A 19,680-nucleotide genomic window follows, 5' to 3' on the forward strand; every position below is an offset into this window, starting at 1 on the left:
AAATCAGTGTTACTTACATATCTGAAAACGTTTAATAATTTAAATGCTTTGTTGAATCTAAAAGTTGATTGTTTAAAACACAAACTTTCCGTTTTCAATAAACCTCAAGTTGAATGTTGTTAAAGGAGGTTATAAATAAAATATTTGACATGTAGTTATTAAGTGTTATACCTAATTCTCATTGGATACTATAATATATAATGTTAAATAGTTATAAGCTAATAAAATCATCATATAATTTTTATCAATTCTTCGTTTCTTATCTCACCTTTGTTTTATAGCCAAAGATGTTTGAGTAGAAAGCGAAGTAGTTTTGTGAAAGGTAGAGATATCCTTGTAGCAGAATGTCAGACACTAGAGCACAGTGATAGTCTACATAATAAAAAACATGTGAGCTGAAATGTAAACTTATATGTTTGGAAAATGATATAATTAGGTTTCTAACAGTTCACTAAGGTTTTAATGTATGCCAGCACACAGAAATAAAACTCGGTTCTCTTTTTTTGTAACTACTCTAACAATCGATTATTTTTCCCTGTTCTAAATTATTTGCTTGTTTTGTTGCGCAAAGCTACATAAATTGCTGTCTGCTTTCTTTCCACCTCAGGTTTTAGTTATTTAAGTTCCAGTTGGCGGAACATAGGTTTAAAATGAAAGATAAAGAGATAAATCTGTTGTTTGGGCTATTCTTTATCTGCATCAAATATATTTTTAATTATTAAATCACAATTAAAGAACAATACAAAACAATTTTGTTAACATAAAAAAATTGTTATATTAGAAAAAAACGTTTCTTCTAAACTTTTACTGATGAACTTATGTTATTTTAATGTTTAAAATATTGAAATATACCGTTGAAAAAATAATTATATCGCTAAACTCAATACATAATTAGTAGTCTGTTCTCTTTAGTATAGATGAAAATTTTCGAAAATGTTCAACTATGTTAACATAAAATATAATATAAAAAATGCATATATGTTTACATACCACAACGTTACAATATATTACAAGTAATAGAAAAAAATACTATTCAAGCATATACTAAAGAGAGAGAAAAATAATTCAACCACTATTTTCATTCATTCGTGAATAAATTCTATCAAATAGGAATAAGAATATGGTAACTGTGATGTTTTCTTTAATAACAATCTTCTACACTCAGAGTTTTGGACCATAATATTTATATACGTATGTACTTATATTTCAGAATTTCTGAGAAAAGCTGTACAAACATAATCTGAGCATAAGCTTTATTTTGAACTGATAGAGTATTCGGAAAGCGGCTAATAAACAGCATCCAATGTTTAAGCTTGGGCTACTCTTATCTGTCCGAATAGAGGGATTCGAATCGCTTTAATAGCGTACCCACGGCCTCAAGTGAGAGGCGTGTTAATTAGGTAGACGAAACGCGAACGTGAACCCTCATACTCATTGTCTGAACGCTTTCAGCTGCGCTAAGCTGTGCACAGCCCATGCGTGCTTGTATGTGTGATTTGGAGTTATGAAAATATCCATGACATTTTAAGGTGTTTAGATTTTCTCTACAGATAGTATGTATTCAGTAACAATATCTTCAACCTGTCAACACGGATAAAATTTGCTGTATAAAATCCTATATTAGTTTTATAATTTTGTCAAATTGTTCAATGTTTGCAAAGATGCCTATAAGACACAAGAGAATATTTAATATAAAAAATATGAAGAATAAACAGGTTCAACTTTGAATTCTACCAATTCAATTAAAGTAATCGTTTCTACAAATTTTCAAAATCCCATTAAAAAAAAAACTTCTGGTATGGCCAGGTGGTTAAGGCACTTGACTCGTAATCTGAGGGTCGCGGGTTTGAATTCCTGTCACACCAAACATGTTCCCTTTCACCCGTGATGGACTTATAATGCGACAGTCAATCCCACTATTTGTTGGTAAAAGAGTAGCCCAAGAATTGGCGAAGGGTAGTGATGATTAGCTGCCTTCCCTCTAATCATACACTGCTAAATTGGAGATGGCTAGCGCAGATAACCCTCATGCAGCTTTGCGCGAAATTCAAAACAAACAAACAATAAAAATTTTGAGTTTGTTTTCTCCAAAGATCGGTGTATTTTTAGAAACTCGGCAGGATATGGCAACTAATGCTTGTTTGTTTTATCAAAAAACTGGATATAAAAAGAAAACGTTAACAAATATGTGCAGAGAGAGAGAAAAATATCTATTTCCAATTGTTTCTCGCAGTGCTAGCAACAAATAACAAACGAAACATGATGAGTTGTTTCTTTAGTTAGCTGGGAAAGTCAAAAGTATATTAGCTTTTAAGAGATTTAAAATTAGTTTTTTAAACAGGCAAAAACTGCACGATGCCGGGTGGAACTTGCTTGGTTTCAGTTTGTTTTTTTAAGAATTTTTGGAAAGAAAAAATGCTGGTAAACAAGAGGAAAAACATATTTTTCACAGTGAATTAATAGCTATAACCAACGTACAGTTAATAAGGCGATCTTCTGAACTGACGCTGGGAAAATGACGATGAAAGCGACGCTCGTGAATACGAACAAGACGAGACCGAGAAGGAGTGGGAAGTTCGACATTGTCTTCTGTAGGGGTGGAAGGATGAGCAACACTGGGCATGCTCACCCATCTTCCCCTCTCTTCTAGACTGCAAAGAAAAACAACAAATCATTCAAAGTTTTATTACATGTTGAAAAATAATTTGTTTCAAAGATATTTGATCATAAATAAACATCGTATTAAAACAAATTTATCTGAATAACAATTGTCTTTTTCGTAAGATGCTTAAACATTTATCACATGGGAAAAAAACGTAAGATAAGATTGTGAAAATATACAGTTAACAAGTATAGCAACAGACCAATCATGTCGTATATGTGCTTAAAGAAACTCAGATTAGTGGAGACATTAAAGTGACAGATCTATACAAATTCTACTACGTGGTGCAACTATACAGTGCTGTGTAAGCTTATGATAAATAGGTATTTCACATATTTGTCCCATAATTTAATACATATATACATGGGAGAAAGGAATAATTGCAACGTAAATTAAAAAGCTTGCGAAGCATAAAAAAGATTCAAATGTCAGTTCGTTTAATCATTGGACTAGTATCTGTAGATGTTGTATTTCATTTACTCCTATGAATTTTATATATTTTTTATACCATTTTGTTTTCAGAAAGAGCATATAGAAAATTAATTTTTATTTGACAAACTACGTTTTCGAGTGAAATTATCATTTCGATAAATGTTAGTTTCTGCTACCTGTAACACATGTGCGATATTATTTATGCAGTGTTATAAAATATCTATATGTAGTTTCTGTTCAACTACAACTTAGCATACCTGTGTCATTGCTAGACAAACTAAAAGTGTTGGAAAAGAATAGTTGTCTCAATTTATTCCTTATATCAAAATATTTTATAGCTATTTTTTATGCAGTATAATAATATTTTATTCACGAAACTTTATAACATCTCATGGACTTAAGAAGGAAGTTTCTGATGTCAAACTCATAATGTAGTTTTAGAAAATTAATTGGTTGGAACTCATGATCTTTGTCATAAAATATCATTTTACTATTTAAAATCCCTTTTAGAAACAAGTATCCATCAAAAATAGAATATGTTAATTAAACTGTGACGTTTCAAATGGGATAATATTTTGTATCACAGTTGTACTGTCTGGCTATCCTTACTCTTTTCCCCCAATGACAAAGCGGCATATCTGAGGACTTACAACGCTAAAAACTTGGTTTCGATCCTATAGTGGGCAGAGCACAAATAGCCCACTGTGCTTAACTGCAAGCAATAACTCTCTGTTCTTTTACAAAAATAACGCTTTAAAAATTAATGTCAGGGATAAAGTGTAGTAAATATTCAGAACTAAGCAAGTGCAAAACTGTTCGTGTGCTTTTGCAGAGGTTATAAATGTCAAACATTGTCAGATTGAAAAGAGTGTGCGTTTGTGTGTGTTTTTCTTATAATAAAGCCACATCGGGCTATCTGTTGAGCCCACCGAGGGGAATCGAACCCCTGATTTTAGCGTTGTAACTCCAGAGACATACCGCTGTACTAGCGGTGGGCGAGATTGAAAAGAAAGACCTTTTTTGTTGATATGTCGCATCTCTATTACTTTTTTTTCTGCTAGCTTGGATTTCAATTGTGCTTTTTTATGGACAACTTTGATCTCCTTGGTTAATTTCAGAAAATCAGGACTGGCTACATGTCGACGAATATTACAGACCATTTGAAGCCACCGTTTCTGGTAACTATTATTGGATGGAGAAGAATATCGCACCTTCTCTTTTAATTTGTTGTTACTGTTCATATAAAATAAAACCATAAAATTACACGAACAAATTATAACTGAAGTATGTTTACTTCACTTAAAAAGCCAATCAATACGAATCTAGTAGTTACTAAGGAAAATGCTCAAGTGCGAATGATTCAAAAATAAGAAATTATTCCTTTTACTCAGAGTGATTCCGCAACAAATGAGATATAAGTAAGAAAATTAAGAACAAATAAACATTTAATAAGAAGTGAGCTAGTAACAAAACTACTTCTTACTTAAAGTTAAATATATAACTTATACCTGGAGTTGTTTAATGACAAACAACGTATTTACTACCCAAAGAAAAAGAAGTAACTTACATCTTGAATTGTTTAATAAACAAGATATTTCCTTCACAACCAAGAAGGTACAAATCGTACTTGCGGTTGTTTGGTAAAATAGAATATTTTTTTATATAATTAACAAGTTTAAATTCTGCTCCGAGTTGCTTACTAATAAACAACGCATTTCCTACCTGAATGCTAAGATATAAATCTTAAATACATGTATTTAATAAACAAATACCTTACATCCTACAAACATAAGAATGTGTAGGTGTTATCTGAAATTGTTTAGAAATAAACAGCATTTCATACATAAATAAGAAGGTATACCTTTTACCTAAAGGTGTTTAATAACAAACAAGATTCTTTTTATATCAGTGAAAAGATGTAACTTCTTAATGGAGATGTTTACTGACATACTTCTCACATGAATAAAAAGGTGTAATTTATACTGAGAATCATTCAGTAACAATCAGTAATTTATTTTTTTCACGTTTACAGCAAATATGAGAAAAGTAAATTATCGGCTTTATATAAAATCAACTTAAATTATGTACACTTTCTATTTTTGTAACTCCGATCATCCCCTATCATTACTAAATTATACAGACCTGATAAACGTCGTATGCAACACCAAACCAAGTTCTGCTTCTCCTGCGCCGAACCCAGTTTTGCTTCGTGCAAAATTAACCAGAATTATAATTGCTGGAAATAACTAATTTACTTTCATCGTTATTTGAGGCTATACATAGAAGTATATGATTTCAAAGCAATAAAGTAATAAGAAGCACACAAAAAACAACAGACAAGTGCAAAGCTACAAAATGAGTTATCTATTCTGCATCCGACACGACTATCGAAAAACCGGTTTTTTAGTGCTGTGAGCCCCTCAGACACTTACTGCTGAACTAATGGGGGATAAAAGAGATGAGACGTTTGCGTAATAATCTAGCCATCACCTTATGTCTAATTCTACACTAACGACAGATGGTGGTCTAAGTCACGACGCATATAATAAGTAACCCAATTAGCTAACTTGCTACAATTTATTTTTCAGGCGGGACGCCGCATCTCAGGGTTATTTCATAATTACTTGTCTGGTTAAAGTAACATGATGCTGATTCATAACTCATGTTTTAAGGAGTGGTGGTGATATTCTGATGTTTGTCGAAAGCTACTTAGGTCTTAGCTGAAGTAACATTAGAAATTGTGCAACTTGTTAGATAACTGTAAACAATACATAATTACCAAACGCTGGTACAGAATGGCCTAGCTCGAAAGTTAATTATGTCATGGATAATTGTAAATGAGGATAGAAAACTGAATATATATATATATTTGCAACAGATACATTAATATGCACAAACTATTATTGTGCTTTATTGTTAAAGGTTTTCACACCAGGGTAGCTGTTTTAGTTTCATCACAAATACCGACGACTGGTGATACGCATAGCAAATATAGACTGTAGATCAGAAATGGCCCGACCTGGCCAGGTGGTTAGAGAGCTCGACTTGTAATCAGACGCGGGTTTGATTCCCCGTCCACCAAACGTGCTCGCCCTTTCAGCCGTATGGGCACTATAATGTGATAGTCAATCCCACTATTCGTTGGTAAAAAAATAACTCAAGAGTTAGGAGAAAGTGGTTATGACTAGCTGCCTTCCATTTAATCTTTTGCTGTTAAATCAGGGACGGCTTGTGCAGATAGCCCTCATGTAACTTTGAGCGAATTTGAAAAACCGAACCAAATCAGAAATTTATGCTACGATTGTTTATTCCATTCTGTAACTTAAAACAGAGATAATAATATCTAGAATAAACTAGAAATAAGTAATTGTATCAACTCAAATAAAGGACAGAAATCTACATTGAAACAGTTGAATGACCTGAGCCTGTATTTGGGTAATGTAAAATTTGCAAACGTTTTTTAAAGAAATCGCTAAGAACATTGTATGACATTGTTCAAGCAGTAATGTTTATTTCCATTGTATCGGTAGTTTTCTTTCGCATGTTTTATTTCACGTAATATACACGAAGTTATGTAAAGACTATATACAGATACAGTATAATCTGAAACTAGTTTATTATATTATATTTTTGTTGAGATTTAAATAAAGCTCCTGACATTGTGTACTTATCCAGTTTATATATTGCTATTGCTATTTATTCTTATTATATTGGGGACAACAGAACACTAACATAAACAGATTATGCTCAGTATAACAATGATGGTAATAAAAAATTTTTGTAATAAAATGTTGCTGTCTATTTTTACATACTGGATGCTTCATTCACACATGGTTATAGTCAAAGAAATATTTTTATTTTTTCGTTTTTTAGTGTGTGTATGAAACTGTTGTACAGGAAAAAGTTAAACCTACTTAATTTTGAAATAATATATTAATATATACACATTTAAGCATTCTAAGAAAACCTGTTTATCTGAATCATCTGGACTTAAACGTCACCTACTACCTATTGTTATATTGTATTCTAATACACAATGACGACACGAGTCTAGTAGCTTACTATAAATTGACCTTCTTTGAATATTGTGTGAAAATATTACTGCTGCTTCCATGGCTATCAACCCATCACAAAATTAGAATGTCCTCCGGTCGGGAAACGGTAAGTTTACAGACTTGCAATGCTAAATTTCGATTTCCCGCTGTGGACAGAGCGTAGGTGAGTCAGTATATATGCATCTGTACTAAAAGCAAACAAACCACATATGAAAAAATTATGCAAAAGCAATGACACAAAACTCAAGGCCTCTCATGTCCAGGTGGATTAAGACTTGCGACTCGTAATTTCAGGGTCGCGGGTTCGCATCCCAGTCGCGCCAAACATGCTCGCCCTTTCAGCTGTGGGGGCGTTATAATGTGACGGTCAATCCCACTATTCGTTGGTAAAAGAGTAGCCCATGAGTTGGCGGTGGGTGGTGATAACTAGCTGCCTTCTCTCTAGTCTTACACTGCTAAATTAGGAAAGGCTAGCGCAGATAGCCCTCGTGTAGCTTTGCACAAAATTTAAAAACAAACAAAACTCGGTAAAGATTTTAACAGTATTTATAATGAAAATAAATATAAATTACATATAATAATTGAAATCATTGCGCGTCTTGCTTCTGAACGTGACAATATGTGATTAATTAATATACACGAACAAACTTACTTAATTCCTTTCGTATTATTGAGAAGTAATTGACTATAATATCAAGTTGATATTATAACGATCAAATAAGTTGTGTGTGCTTTTCTTACAGCAAAGCCACCTCCGACTATCTGCTTTGTCCACTGAGAGGAATCGAACCCCTAATTTTAGGAGTGTAAAACGCGGAGGACATATAACGATCAAGCTAATTACAGAAACGTAATGGAAAATCATCAAAATATAATAATTTATCTTAGGCTACCATATAAATTATTTTTTGAATACTAATGATTCTCCAGCACCTCTTGTGAGTTCAAAGTGAAAAAGCATTTTATTAGTATAAAACAAAGCGCATAATATAATACCCCACCTTCTGACCTTCAAACTCCATTAAATTGTGTAGAGAGGAAAGAGAAAAGGAATCATAGTTAATGCGGAAGAGACTCTCCACTAAATACGGATGAATGAATTAAACTTATTCCTTCAGTTACTACCACTTAATTGTATTTTTACTTTTATATGACTTGAAATTTTAAACAAGTGTAAGCCTTATGAACCGTTTGGTTTTATGACTTTCGTCAAATGGTAAAAAAGAAGCGATTGTAAATCTGCCTTTATATTTGTTTTTATTAACCGTGTGAAGGATTTAACTATTAGATTTTGTATAAATGTGATTCCACATAACAATCATAATTGGCCATCTTATAATATATTCATATGAAGAAGTATCTGAAACAACCGAGGTTCTTCACGAAGTATCTCGCTAAACATGAAATCATGTACTTTTCCTTCGGCACTGGCTTTACGAGAAAAAATTATTTGTTTATATATATACTTTTAGTAGGACGAAACGATAGGCAAAACCACACTTTGGACATTAATGACATGTACGATTTTAAGCTGACAACAACATACTGTGGAAGCAGTCTATTTGAGCTTATCTGAAAAATGACAGGCAATACTAACGAAGTTAAAACCTGAGTGTCTAAATAGTATGTATATAAAAACTCACCCAATGTATAATGTATCTGTTTTATTAAACATTTTACCATTATAAGCAATGCACAACATTTGTTTTGTTCATTTTCTTTTGTTTTCTTGAAAAGCTATTCAAGGACTATTCTCATTCGGCCATGAGGATAATTTTTAGGCTACACCAGTCTGATTGAATAATGGAATTTGAGTACCACTTTTAAAATACAGTTGCGACTCCAAAGTGCGAAGTTTGTTTTTGTAGTTTTACCATGCGAATTAAGAATTCTAGGATTCATAGACCAATCAAGCTAATCATGGGCCACGAAACAGATACAAACAAACAAAACAATCAAAACAACTATGTAACTATTTAACTCGTTGAAAATTTCCAATAATTTAAAAATGTTATGTAATAAATATTAACTCATGGTAGCTTTGGTTGGTTAAACACACTTCCTCATAAACCTAAGAAGCTAACACAGACCACGAGCTACTACATTCAACTGAAGTAAAAACACTCCAACAACTGTTCGCCTATTCAACTTAGCGCATTTTTTATTGAATAAAATCGTCTTAAAATCGGTACATAATGACTGCTATCTCATGACAGTTTTCGTTTATTAAATATACTGATATAAAACATAAGTTCACCAAATAGATTTTACTAAATATAGAAGACTGTTTTAATGAATTAGCTTCTCATCGATTTTTCAGCGTTTTGAATATTAAGGAAATTTTGGAACGTACATACACCAATAAAGAAACAGATGTTTAGCGTCGTTTTAATGGTAACCTCACAATGGCATACATTATTAATATACATTATCTGAGTATTAGAGTCTATAACCAGCACAGTAGGTATATTACTTGATAGGGTATAATCATTAATATAAATGACAAGGCTGTTAAGTGAACTCGGCTTTAAAATACAGTTCATGCTATTATCATAAGCTGTTATGTAAACCAGAAAGAGTTTAATAGCGCTCCCCGTTGGCACAGAGACAAGTCTGCAGACTTACACGCTATAAACTGGGTTTCGATACCTATCGTGGGCAGAGTACAGATATCTCTTTGTTTAGCTTAACTTTAAACAAACAAATTCTTCAATATCCAATGTCATTATGATCACGGGTGATTTATGTTAATTCATCATGATGTTTTATTTTATTATTATAATATTAAAGTCAAACTCTACTTTATAGATCAAAGATCGTTAAGTCTAACTGCTCAGTATATTGTTCACCCGATGCTATTTCCGATATGTTAACGCGCAACGAAATCTTTAGATTTTTACAAATAAAAAAAAAATTGTATTACACGTACAAGTCTTATCCAGATTATATATCTTGATTAGAATATGCATGATTTTACTTAGATAACGTAGAAGCTTTTCTCTCAGAAATATCCTTTGATAAAGCTAAGGTTTTTACTTTATTTGTCTAACACTTCGCAAAATTCTTAATCAACAGTATAGGTTGAATCTGTATAAATTATTTTCACAAAAAGATGAGAGTCGTTTCAGAAAACAAAACAAAACATGTATTCAACAATTAAATGATGAATGTATTGAAAATACATTAAACCATATTTTAATAAAATCTGATGATTAACTCCTATCATTTTACCTCCACAAGCATAATTTCTGGGAATAGATAACAAAATGAATTTTCACAAAATCATTTATAAACGTTACTATTCTATAAGATCATGAAGAACAAAAGCAGATTTTCTGTAGAAATTATAAAAATCATACAATAAAATGCAAATATCATCATAAAGAGAAATTATCCATTACCATTACACTACAAGTGTCGTTCCTAAATTGCTTCTTTTAACAGCAATACATAAAATCCAACCAAGTTACTTAATAATGAGATGATAACTGAATAGGCACTCTTTTTGTTGCTATAGTAACAACTGCAGTATCTGATAAAAATACTAAGCGAATGAAAGTATTCATTGGTTATCGATTTTCGAAAGCAGTGGTCAGTCAGCATTATAGAAGTTAGCTTAAAAACAGGTTATCTGTTTTTTACATTAGCAAAAATAAACAAATCAGAATTATATAAATACATGTTTCCTCTGGGATTTGAGACTCAGTAGTTAATCTAATTCATTCTTCGGAGGTGGAGAGTATAACTGCAACTGTATCTTCAGAAGTTGTTTGTAGCTTGTTATTAAGCACAAAGCTACACAAAGGGCTATCTGTGCTCGGCCCTCCACAAGTATCGAAGCACGGTTTCTAACAGTGTCGCTGTGCCACTGGTTGGGGGCGTATGTTCAGAAAATACTGTGACGGGTTTACTATCATACATCTTTTCCAATATCGATGTTTGTTTAAAAATGAAATAGAATCCCTATAATCCGAGCACTTTCGAAAGGTGGACCTTTCTTCTTCAGGGGTAAACTGTTTAAGTTAGATTTATATTTAGAAATGTAAATAACTTAACACTGTTAAATCTGTATTGCGAAATTCCCTCCTATTTACTAAAGTTGTAAAATACTCTCGACTGTAAGAATAAAAAATACATTACTATTTTCTAAAAAAAATTGATTCAACAACATATGTGTGTAAAAAAACTAGGGTATCGCCAATATTGTGGTGTAGGCTGAAATTTCTAAAAATTATCTTCACACCTATAATTAATACAAACGCGACGAGCAAGGAGACAGTACACATCACTGGTTTGTTGTATATGGTTTACTATAAACATCAGAAGTTATAACTGTGATTAATGTTTATTGACTGGGAACTTCAGATATTTGACTAGGAACATTTATAACTTTCGAACATTAAAAATCATTAACTTCAGTAGATTCACATCGGACATTAATATTTTTACGAAAACATTAAATAACTTCATCGATGACAAATATTCGATGTGTGACTGACAAATAAAGAAAATATAAAGCTAGCTAGCTTCCGTTTCAGTGAATTGTATTTACAACAACTCGAAATTAATTCGCTTATTGTGAACCCTCGATGAAATATTAAGGAAATTCCAGATCAGAAGGAAGACTCAACATTGTTTGTAGGTTTGTAAAACTTTTGTATATAGATCATTATTTGCAATAACCGTTATTGTAAATTGTGTTATCGTTTGCATATTAAAACATATATTTTTATTTAACATGAAAAACAAAACGTGTATTAATCTTGTTGTCAAGTGTTATAAATTGAAAACATATCGATATTTAATTATCTTTTAAATTTAAATTATCATTTAAATCAGTTTCAGGCTATTTGAAGTTGTAATTTGTAAAAATATTTAAGCTTATATAGTTCTTATTTCGATATTGAAAAACAATCTGATGTAAGATATCAATATTTTAAGAAAGGTATTTTATGGGAAAACAATACTTTGGAGCTACATACAGGCAAAATTATGCAATTGAGATTATTACGTGATATAACAAGTTATATGCTGATAAAATATTTATCAGCCTTCGTGTAATGCAGTTGTTCTATAACCAAATAATACATGACGTTAGATGCATATTTTTTAAACAGCGTATAATCAAAGTGATCCACAACTAAATAGCACATGACGTTTGACACACACTGTTTAACAGTTTGGAGACAGCTTGAATAGGTAATGAAGAAAACTTTATTATAAATGTACAATCTCCAGACATGTGATACAGTATATTTGTTTTATATTGTATATATATTTTTATGTCTATGTAAACTACATGAACCTGTTAATGGCATATTTTTGTCGAAACATTGTACACTTATAATAATGTTTTCTTGAAAACACACTCTGGCCGTCTCCAAATTTTTATTTTCTGAAACGGGAATTCCTCGTTATAGAATTTAAATACATTGTTTAAACAGCGTATGCTTAAACTGTTTCGTACCTAGTTAATGCATGACGTTGCATACAGTTATGGCCTAGTGCTGTAATAAGCTAAGTTATTTCTTCTGCAGACTTGTTACAAAATTTACACCTAGACAAACAGCTTTATACACAAGTTGTCTTGGAGTTTTCACAGTATACAGGTTTAATTTAAATATTTTATTCTTCGATTTTCACTTATTTTCAACTTCAAGTTTAAATATTAATTTTTAGACATGAAGAAATGAAAATAGCTTTTTATATTATAAAAATGGATTGAGAATTGACGGTGCTTAATACAGGTTCGTGATTAAGAAAGTGACGATGTAAAGAACAATTTTAACAACATTCATTGTATGATAGGCTTAACCTGTTTCTTTGGAAAGATAACCTTAATATTTTTGCACGAACTAAATTCATGTAGCGAAAAAAAAACTTCAACTATGCAATTTTTTTTAGAAAAATCATGAATAAAATAGCTAATAATATAACATCTAAATTTTTCTTTTGAAAGTGTTTATGTGTATACTTCTCAAATTTCTTTATGAAAAAGATTAAGGGCTGATATTAGATTAAATATGACTTAAGCGCTTTCTAATTTAGCCGAAAGCGGTTTTATTTTTACTTTTAATGAAAGTATTTCATGTTAAAACTTAAGATTACAATGGTACAATAATAAAGAATAACAATATTAGCTACTGTTTATAAAATATTTTAAACCAAGTAGGCCAAATATCTTTTAGTTTTGTACGTCTGTGGTATAATAATTTTAATTGTATTGGAATTATTAATAAATCTATGCTATCCTATTTCATCGGTATTTAGGAAGTAAACAACTTCTTTAAAAGCCAAGCGTTTCAATATTTAAAATTTATCCTACAACATTCTGCAATATACATTATTGTAACTCTTCAAGGAATCAAACAAAAATAAATTATTGTTAAAGCTAATCAAGGAAGTTTATAAGTGTAATTTTGTGTATACACCTACGCTTCTTCTTTTTTAAAGTGAGCAAATGGGAACGAGGCTTCTAGGTCAGAGCTAAATCTAAGCCTTCCAGTGGCACAAGGATATATATGTCCGTGAGTTTACAACAATAGAAACTGAGCTTCGATACGTGTGGAGTACGGTTAGGCTATCGTGTAGCTTTGTGCTTAATTCCAAACAAACAAATAAAGGTAAATCTAGCATTCCACTTACCATGGATGATGAAAACTGAAGAAGTATAGTATTGCAGTTCTTAGCGGGTTGCAGTAAAAATTTATTACGTTATGCGTTTTATTTCTGAACTTAGATAAATGAGACACTATATGTGTAAGTGACATTAGAAGATATTTTGAGATGCAATTTCATAAACATTTTATTTACTTTATTTTCTACGAGCTACTATTGCTGATTTACGACATTAGTTTTTCACTCTGAATTATTTTAACCGTATCTGATCAATATCCAGTTCTGTTTATTATTCAATACGAAAAACTTACGAGATAAAAAGAACCCAGTTATTGAAACTGTTTAATATGTGAAGTATGTGTACATTTGTTTTCATAAATAACTATCATCACGTTATATAGTTGATCAGTCCTTTGCCTAACCTTATAAGTTTTCCAGATAGAGAGAGGGCTGTTAGAAACCTGAAATGAACCTAGAATAATCATTATCTTATATTATCTTAATAAAATCTCATGGTAACTAGTAAAAACAGAGATGCAAATGGCTATCTTAATAAAATTATAAAAAGAAATACATGAAAGAAATAAGCAACTCGAAATGAAATAATTTTATAGAAACCGAGAATATTTTCGCGTATGTTACAGTACTTATGTTCAACTATATGTATTTCAATGGGAAAAAGTGTTACCTGAAGCCACTCACTTAAGTGGTATCGTAAAACGTATGAGCTAACAGGTGAAGACAACAGCTGTTTGCGCAGCCAGTGCTGAAATCAGCCTTATTTACGTTCAGTATGGGCGCAGTTATATAAACGATATCTTAAAGCAAGACAAACTGGTCTATTTCCATTTTAACGCGTTATAAATTATCAGTATTATTTCTTTCATGTTATCAACCTAAGATACAAGTTCATGACTTTAACTTCTAGAACATTTAGATATCTGTATTTGCTTTATTTTGATTATTAGTAGTTTTGTAAGCATTATTATCAACTTCAAACAAACCTGCACTTTACATAAGTTGAACGTTTTCTAAATTACACACCTTTATTTCTGTAGATAAAACCATCGCACACTTTTAAGTAATCTTAAGTACCAATAAGAAATATTGAGAAGTTATACGGGCATCATAGACTAAACATTTGTGTATATGTTTTAATGCAAAACTAGATATTGTTATCTATTAAGGACCAACTACAGGTGTTTAAACTTAATTTTTAGTGTTATTAGCCCTCAGACTTACCGTTAAATCACTGGGGCAGATATAATTCTAGCTAATGTTATAACAAGATTACAAGATAAGCCAGAATTTTACAATCGTTCCTACATTTAAAAATAGAGATCAGTTGATTGTAATTGATTTAAAATATTATGACATATTAAACTTTAAAGCAAAAACAAATGGATATAGACGAACTGTACAATTAAAGTCATCATTTAATGCGAGTTTTTTGTTTTTTCTTTAGGAATTTGACCCAACATCACAAAATAACGGCAGAACTAATGATTATTTTTATATAGTAAAACAGTTTATCTTACACCACCGATAACGATTGTTTGTTAAACTGAAGATGACATAGGAAGGTCTAAACGTTGTTCTCTGCTTAGCAATAAAAGTGTTAGTACCCATACCAGCCGTCCTGAGATTCAAAAGTTTCTTTCATTGTAACTGCTTATTTTGAAGCTCTTATTCCTATCAAATTCTGGTATGCTCTGATATATTTATATGAATAAGTGCCCTTTGTTTACAATGTCCAAAAGTGTCCTCTACAAGCATCACTAAAAGTACAAAGCTGTGTTTCGGTTATTAAGCATTAAAATAATCTACGTTATTTTACAGATATGATTGAACTTATTTCCTTTATATGTTCTTCTACATAAAAATTGTTATCGACGTTGATCAGAAGTTGTAACTTTCATACGTTTTGAGTAATGCTGAAATTTAGCACGACTAAAAGTTACTTAGTATAATTTATCATTCTTTATAATACGTTAAATTTATACCAACATTTTAAACTGGTTTTAAAAGACATCAAAAATTGTATATAGTACTCAGAAAAATTATTGTACAAATATTCACATAGTTTTTTTCGATTTCGTATTTATATTAGGTGGCTATGTCAGATGAAAATGCATCATCCACTACATTGTTTATTTGTTTTTGTTTTTGAATTTTCGCACAAAACTTCACAAGGGTTATTAATATTAATAAACGCTACAAGGACTATTAACGCTAAACGTCCTTAAGTTTGAAGTTATAGGCTAGAGTGAAGATAGTCAGTCAATAGCACCCATCGCCAACTCTTGGGCTACTCCTATCAAACTGAATAATGAGATTTGATCATTACTTTTATAATGCATTAATTAATGTCCCAATGAATGAAGTGTGATTTTGAGACAAAGGGACGCAAAGATTAAATCCTTGAACTTACAGTCCTAGCACGTTAACTCTTGGCCCTCTACCTAATAAGATATAATTATTTAGAAGCAACATTCTGCATAAACAGCATTTCTAGTATTAGAAGCATAGTTATAAAAAAAAGGTGCATGTTCATGGTTACATCATTATGTTAATTATTCTGAATATGAGTTCATTCAGATACTAAGTTGAAATTGCACAAATTTCTAGCTATTTTATTGTCTCTCTTAAGGTTAGTATAATATGTTTTTCTTTGTCCTTTCTCCATGCACTAAATATTTATATTAATTAAGGTTAAACCTGTTTCATCTTAAAATGAAAATAAATTTATTTCTTCCATGTTGTTCTTGGTGACAAATTCACAAGTTTAAATCAGTATTAGATATAACGTAAATTAGATTATATTCTCATTAATATAGTTGGCTCATAGCGACAACTAATGACGTTTACTCTTAACAAAACTGTTGTTGTTGTTTGTTATTAAGCACAAAGCTACAAAAATGGCTATCTGTGCTCTGCTCACCACGGGTATTGAAACTCGGTTTCTAGTGGGATGGCGTAACAAAACTGAAATTTACACATTGGATATACGTGTAAATGTTTACGTGACATTTTTCGATATCTAAGTCGAAGGGAGTAAACATTCATTGATCAGCTCATAAACTATTTAATATAAATTTGTTGGTCATTAAAACATTCATAAATATAAACATAATAAGTATTTGTTTGTTTGTTTTTTGAATTTCGCACAAAGCTACTCGAGGGCTATTGTGCTAGCCGTCCCTAATTTAGCAGTGTAAGACTAGAGGGAAGGCAGCTAGTTATCACCACCCACCGCCAACTCTTGGGCTACTCTTTTACCAACGAATAGTGGGATTGATCGTAACATTATAACGCCCCCACGGCTGAAAGGGCGAGCATGTTTGGCGCGAAGGGTATGCGAACCCGCCACCCTCAGATTACGAGTCGCACGCCTTAACACGCTTGGCCATGCCGGGCCCATAATAAGTATGAACTTGGTTTCAGCGTAGTTATAATTATAAGTAATAATAGTAATAATATATATATTATATTTATATATTTTGAATACTCACCGTAAAAAAATCGTTTATAATAAATTAACTTGCTGTTCCAAAAAGTACAAGTACATTATCAAGTACCAGAATGTGACTTGTATTTATAGTTGTCTGATTGTCTTAAAGCTCACTGAGCCGAATACACTAATTGAGAAAGCATTCAAAATTAACAAAGTGCCTAGTGCTTGAAGTGATTTAATCCAAAAATGCTGATCAATAGCTGATGAATGAGATAATATTCAAACTGTTTCCACTAAACGTAGTTATGATAAACATCACTTCGTGCAAGAACAACGGTGTTCACCACCTTCTACAGAACTACTTATACATATAGTGTCCTTAGTTAAAAACTAAAAAAACATGAGAACTTTATTTGGTTGTTGCTAAGCGTAAACCTGTACAATAAACTATCTGTGTTTTGTCCACCACGAGTATTGAAACCTAATTTTTAGCGCTGTAAGCATGCAGACGTTTACTGGTGAACAGTGTGATAAGAACAATATCATAACGTTGTTATTATTTTTCTATATCCTGTGACATAACTAACATCACACGTTTTAAGCCACCATATGTGCTAAAATATGACAAATATATACATTTTCACACCGTATAAATTTCTATTTCCTTGACAAACGTACGACTCATGTTGAAATTTAAAGTAGTTCTTTATTTACCCCTCTTCTATTGTTTTAACCTTTTTTTTTCTAATATCGATCGTTGGTGAAGTGCTTGTACTAAGACACCATTTATCGCGGTCTTCTGGAAAAGTGCTTAGCGTCATTTGTTTGGTTGCCTTAGGGACGTCAAGACGCCTTAGTTGATTATAATTTTGTCATAAAACAAACTACTGGTTTAGGCTATATTTTTCTAATTTAGATATTTGTATTATTGTTTATCTAGAGGAAATGTGAACGGCTGGTAGTTAGTGTAACTACAACCTTCACGACCCTTTGAGGGATATAAAATGTGAATAATTTATGATGAATAAGTAAGTTTGCTATAGTGATGGAATGATTGCCGAGTTAGCATACTTATTAGTGGGCTTGACTGTTAGATCAGTTTCGTTAATATTGTGTTTGTATTCCAACAAAGAACTAGAGATACAAGAAATACTATCCGCACGAGAAAGTTAGCAAGTTTGTTTTTTTTAATTAATCACAAGGCTACACAATGAGTTATCTGTGCTTTGTGCCTGCCATAGGTATCAAAACTCAATTTCTAGTGGTGTGAGTCCGTGGACATACCACTGAGCAACTGGGAGACAAAATTAGCAAGAAAGTGACTGTTAGGTGTGACTTGCAAAGTTAGATAAACTGTTAGTTTAAAAAATAACGTGTGATTTCTCAAAGTTAAAGGCGAAGAAATAAACATTTTTATATCATTAAATGAACTGGACTTTACATCATTTTTTCTGAATAATTACAAAGAATCTCCCCGACAAGAGATACCTTTACCGACATTATTTGTTTTAAATGTTTCAACGAAACCTAACGAGTGACCGATACAAAAAAACAAAAGACTGGTCGTTACTTACCCTTTATCCAAATCAATTCCTAACAGGCACTGGTTCTTTTGTTTGATTATATTTATTTCAGTTACTTTATGTTCTCAGAGTAATTCAGAAATCCAATGAAAGATAAATTAATTACAAATAGAGGTATAAGAAAACAAATCTTACTGGCGTTGAAAATGAGGTATTCTTAGTTTACCTTTTAACATAAATCTGAAGTCATTCAAAGTTATTTTCAAAGACACATCCGTTGGAAATTTTATTAATATGTATGATATGCCTAAAATATTGCTGGAAAAGTTGTAGATAATAAAAACTTAAATATTTTAAATATGTAACATATTCCTTCAAAACTATTCAATTCTGTTTTGTTGATTGAGTTTGAATTTTTATTATCTTATTATTTAATTTGTTCAGTTTTTGTGTTGCTAACAAGAACTTGCCATAACAGTTGGGTACCTCTAGTGCACTGTATTTAGAATCCTGAAACAATATTGGATTAAAAAAAACGTCTTCTGGTAAACGCTAAATATGAACTACCGATACTACAAAGTCTTAATTAGGCTAATACGTCAAGGTCGAAAGAAGTCTTGCAACCCATTACTACAGAAATGGTGTGAATACATTCATTCCAAAATATCCAGAATAACAGTGAAGAGGAAACTGGGAAAACAAGGTTATTTTGCAAGAATGGTCATCTGCAAATCGATATTAATCAGAATTCACCGTCTTCATCGTGTTACTTGGGTAAAACAGAATACCAGCTTGTTGATCGTTTGCCTGGAGAACAGAGGAGGAAAGGCTGTTTTTCCCACAGGGAACACAAAAGGTGGTGCAGTACATGTTTGGGCAGCTATTCATAATGTTACTACGTCAGTAATAACTCCTACAGGCATCATATAAAGTCGA

At 31.6% G+C, this 19,680-nt stretch overlaps 1 protein-coding gene across 10 annotated transcripts in view; it reads right to left on the reverse strand.

Moving 5' to 3' along the window:
* LOC143249191 (uncharacterized) overlaps positions 1–19,680 on the reverse strand; it is a 68,887-nt gene that overhangs the window by 15,310 nt on the left and 33,897 nt on the right. For 6 of the 10 annotated variants that reach the window (XM_076498649.1, XM_076498651.1, XM_076498656.1 and 3 more), the window contains 2 exons: positions 2,479–2,651; positions 269–372 (listed from right to left, as the gene is read on the reverse strand). In XM_076498649.1, coding sequence (XP_076354764.1) covers positions 269–372; positions 2,479–2,651 — 277 coding nt within the window. Of the gene's footprint in view, positions 1–268; positions 373–2,478; positions 2,652–5,236; positions 5,584–14,455; positions 14,572–19,680 lie in introns of those variants that run through there. The other 4 variants (XM_076498659.1, XM_076498657.1, XM_076498658.1 and 1 more) reach the window with 4 other exon arrangements.

The sequence above is a fragment of the Tachypleus tridentatus genome, chromosome 4 (genome assembly GCF_004210375.1).
Source record: "Tachypleus tridentatus isolate NWPU-2018 chromosome 4, ASM421037v1, whole genome shotgun sequence".
Lineage (NCBI taxonomy): Eukaryota > Metazoa > Arthropoda > Merostomata > Xiphosura > Limulidae > Tachypleus > Tachypleus tridentatus.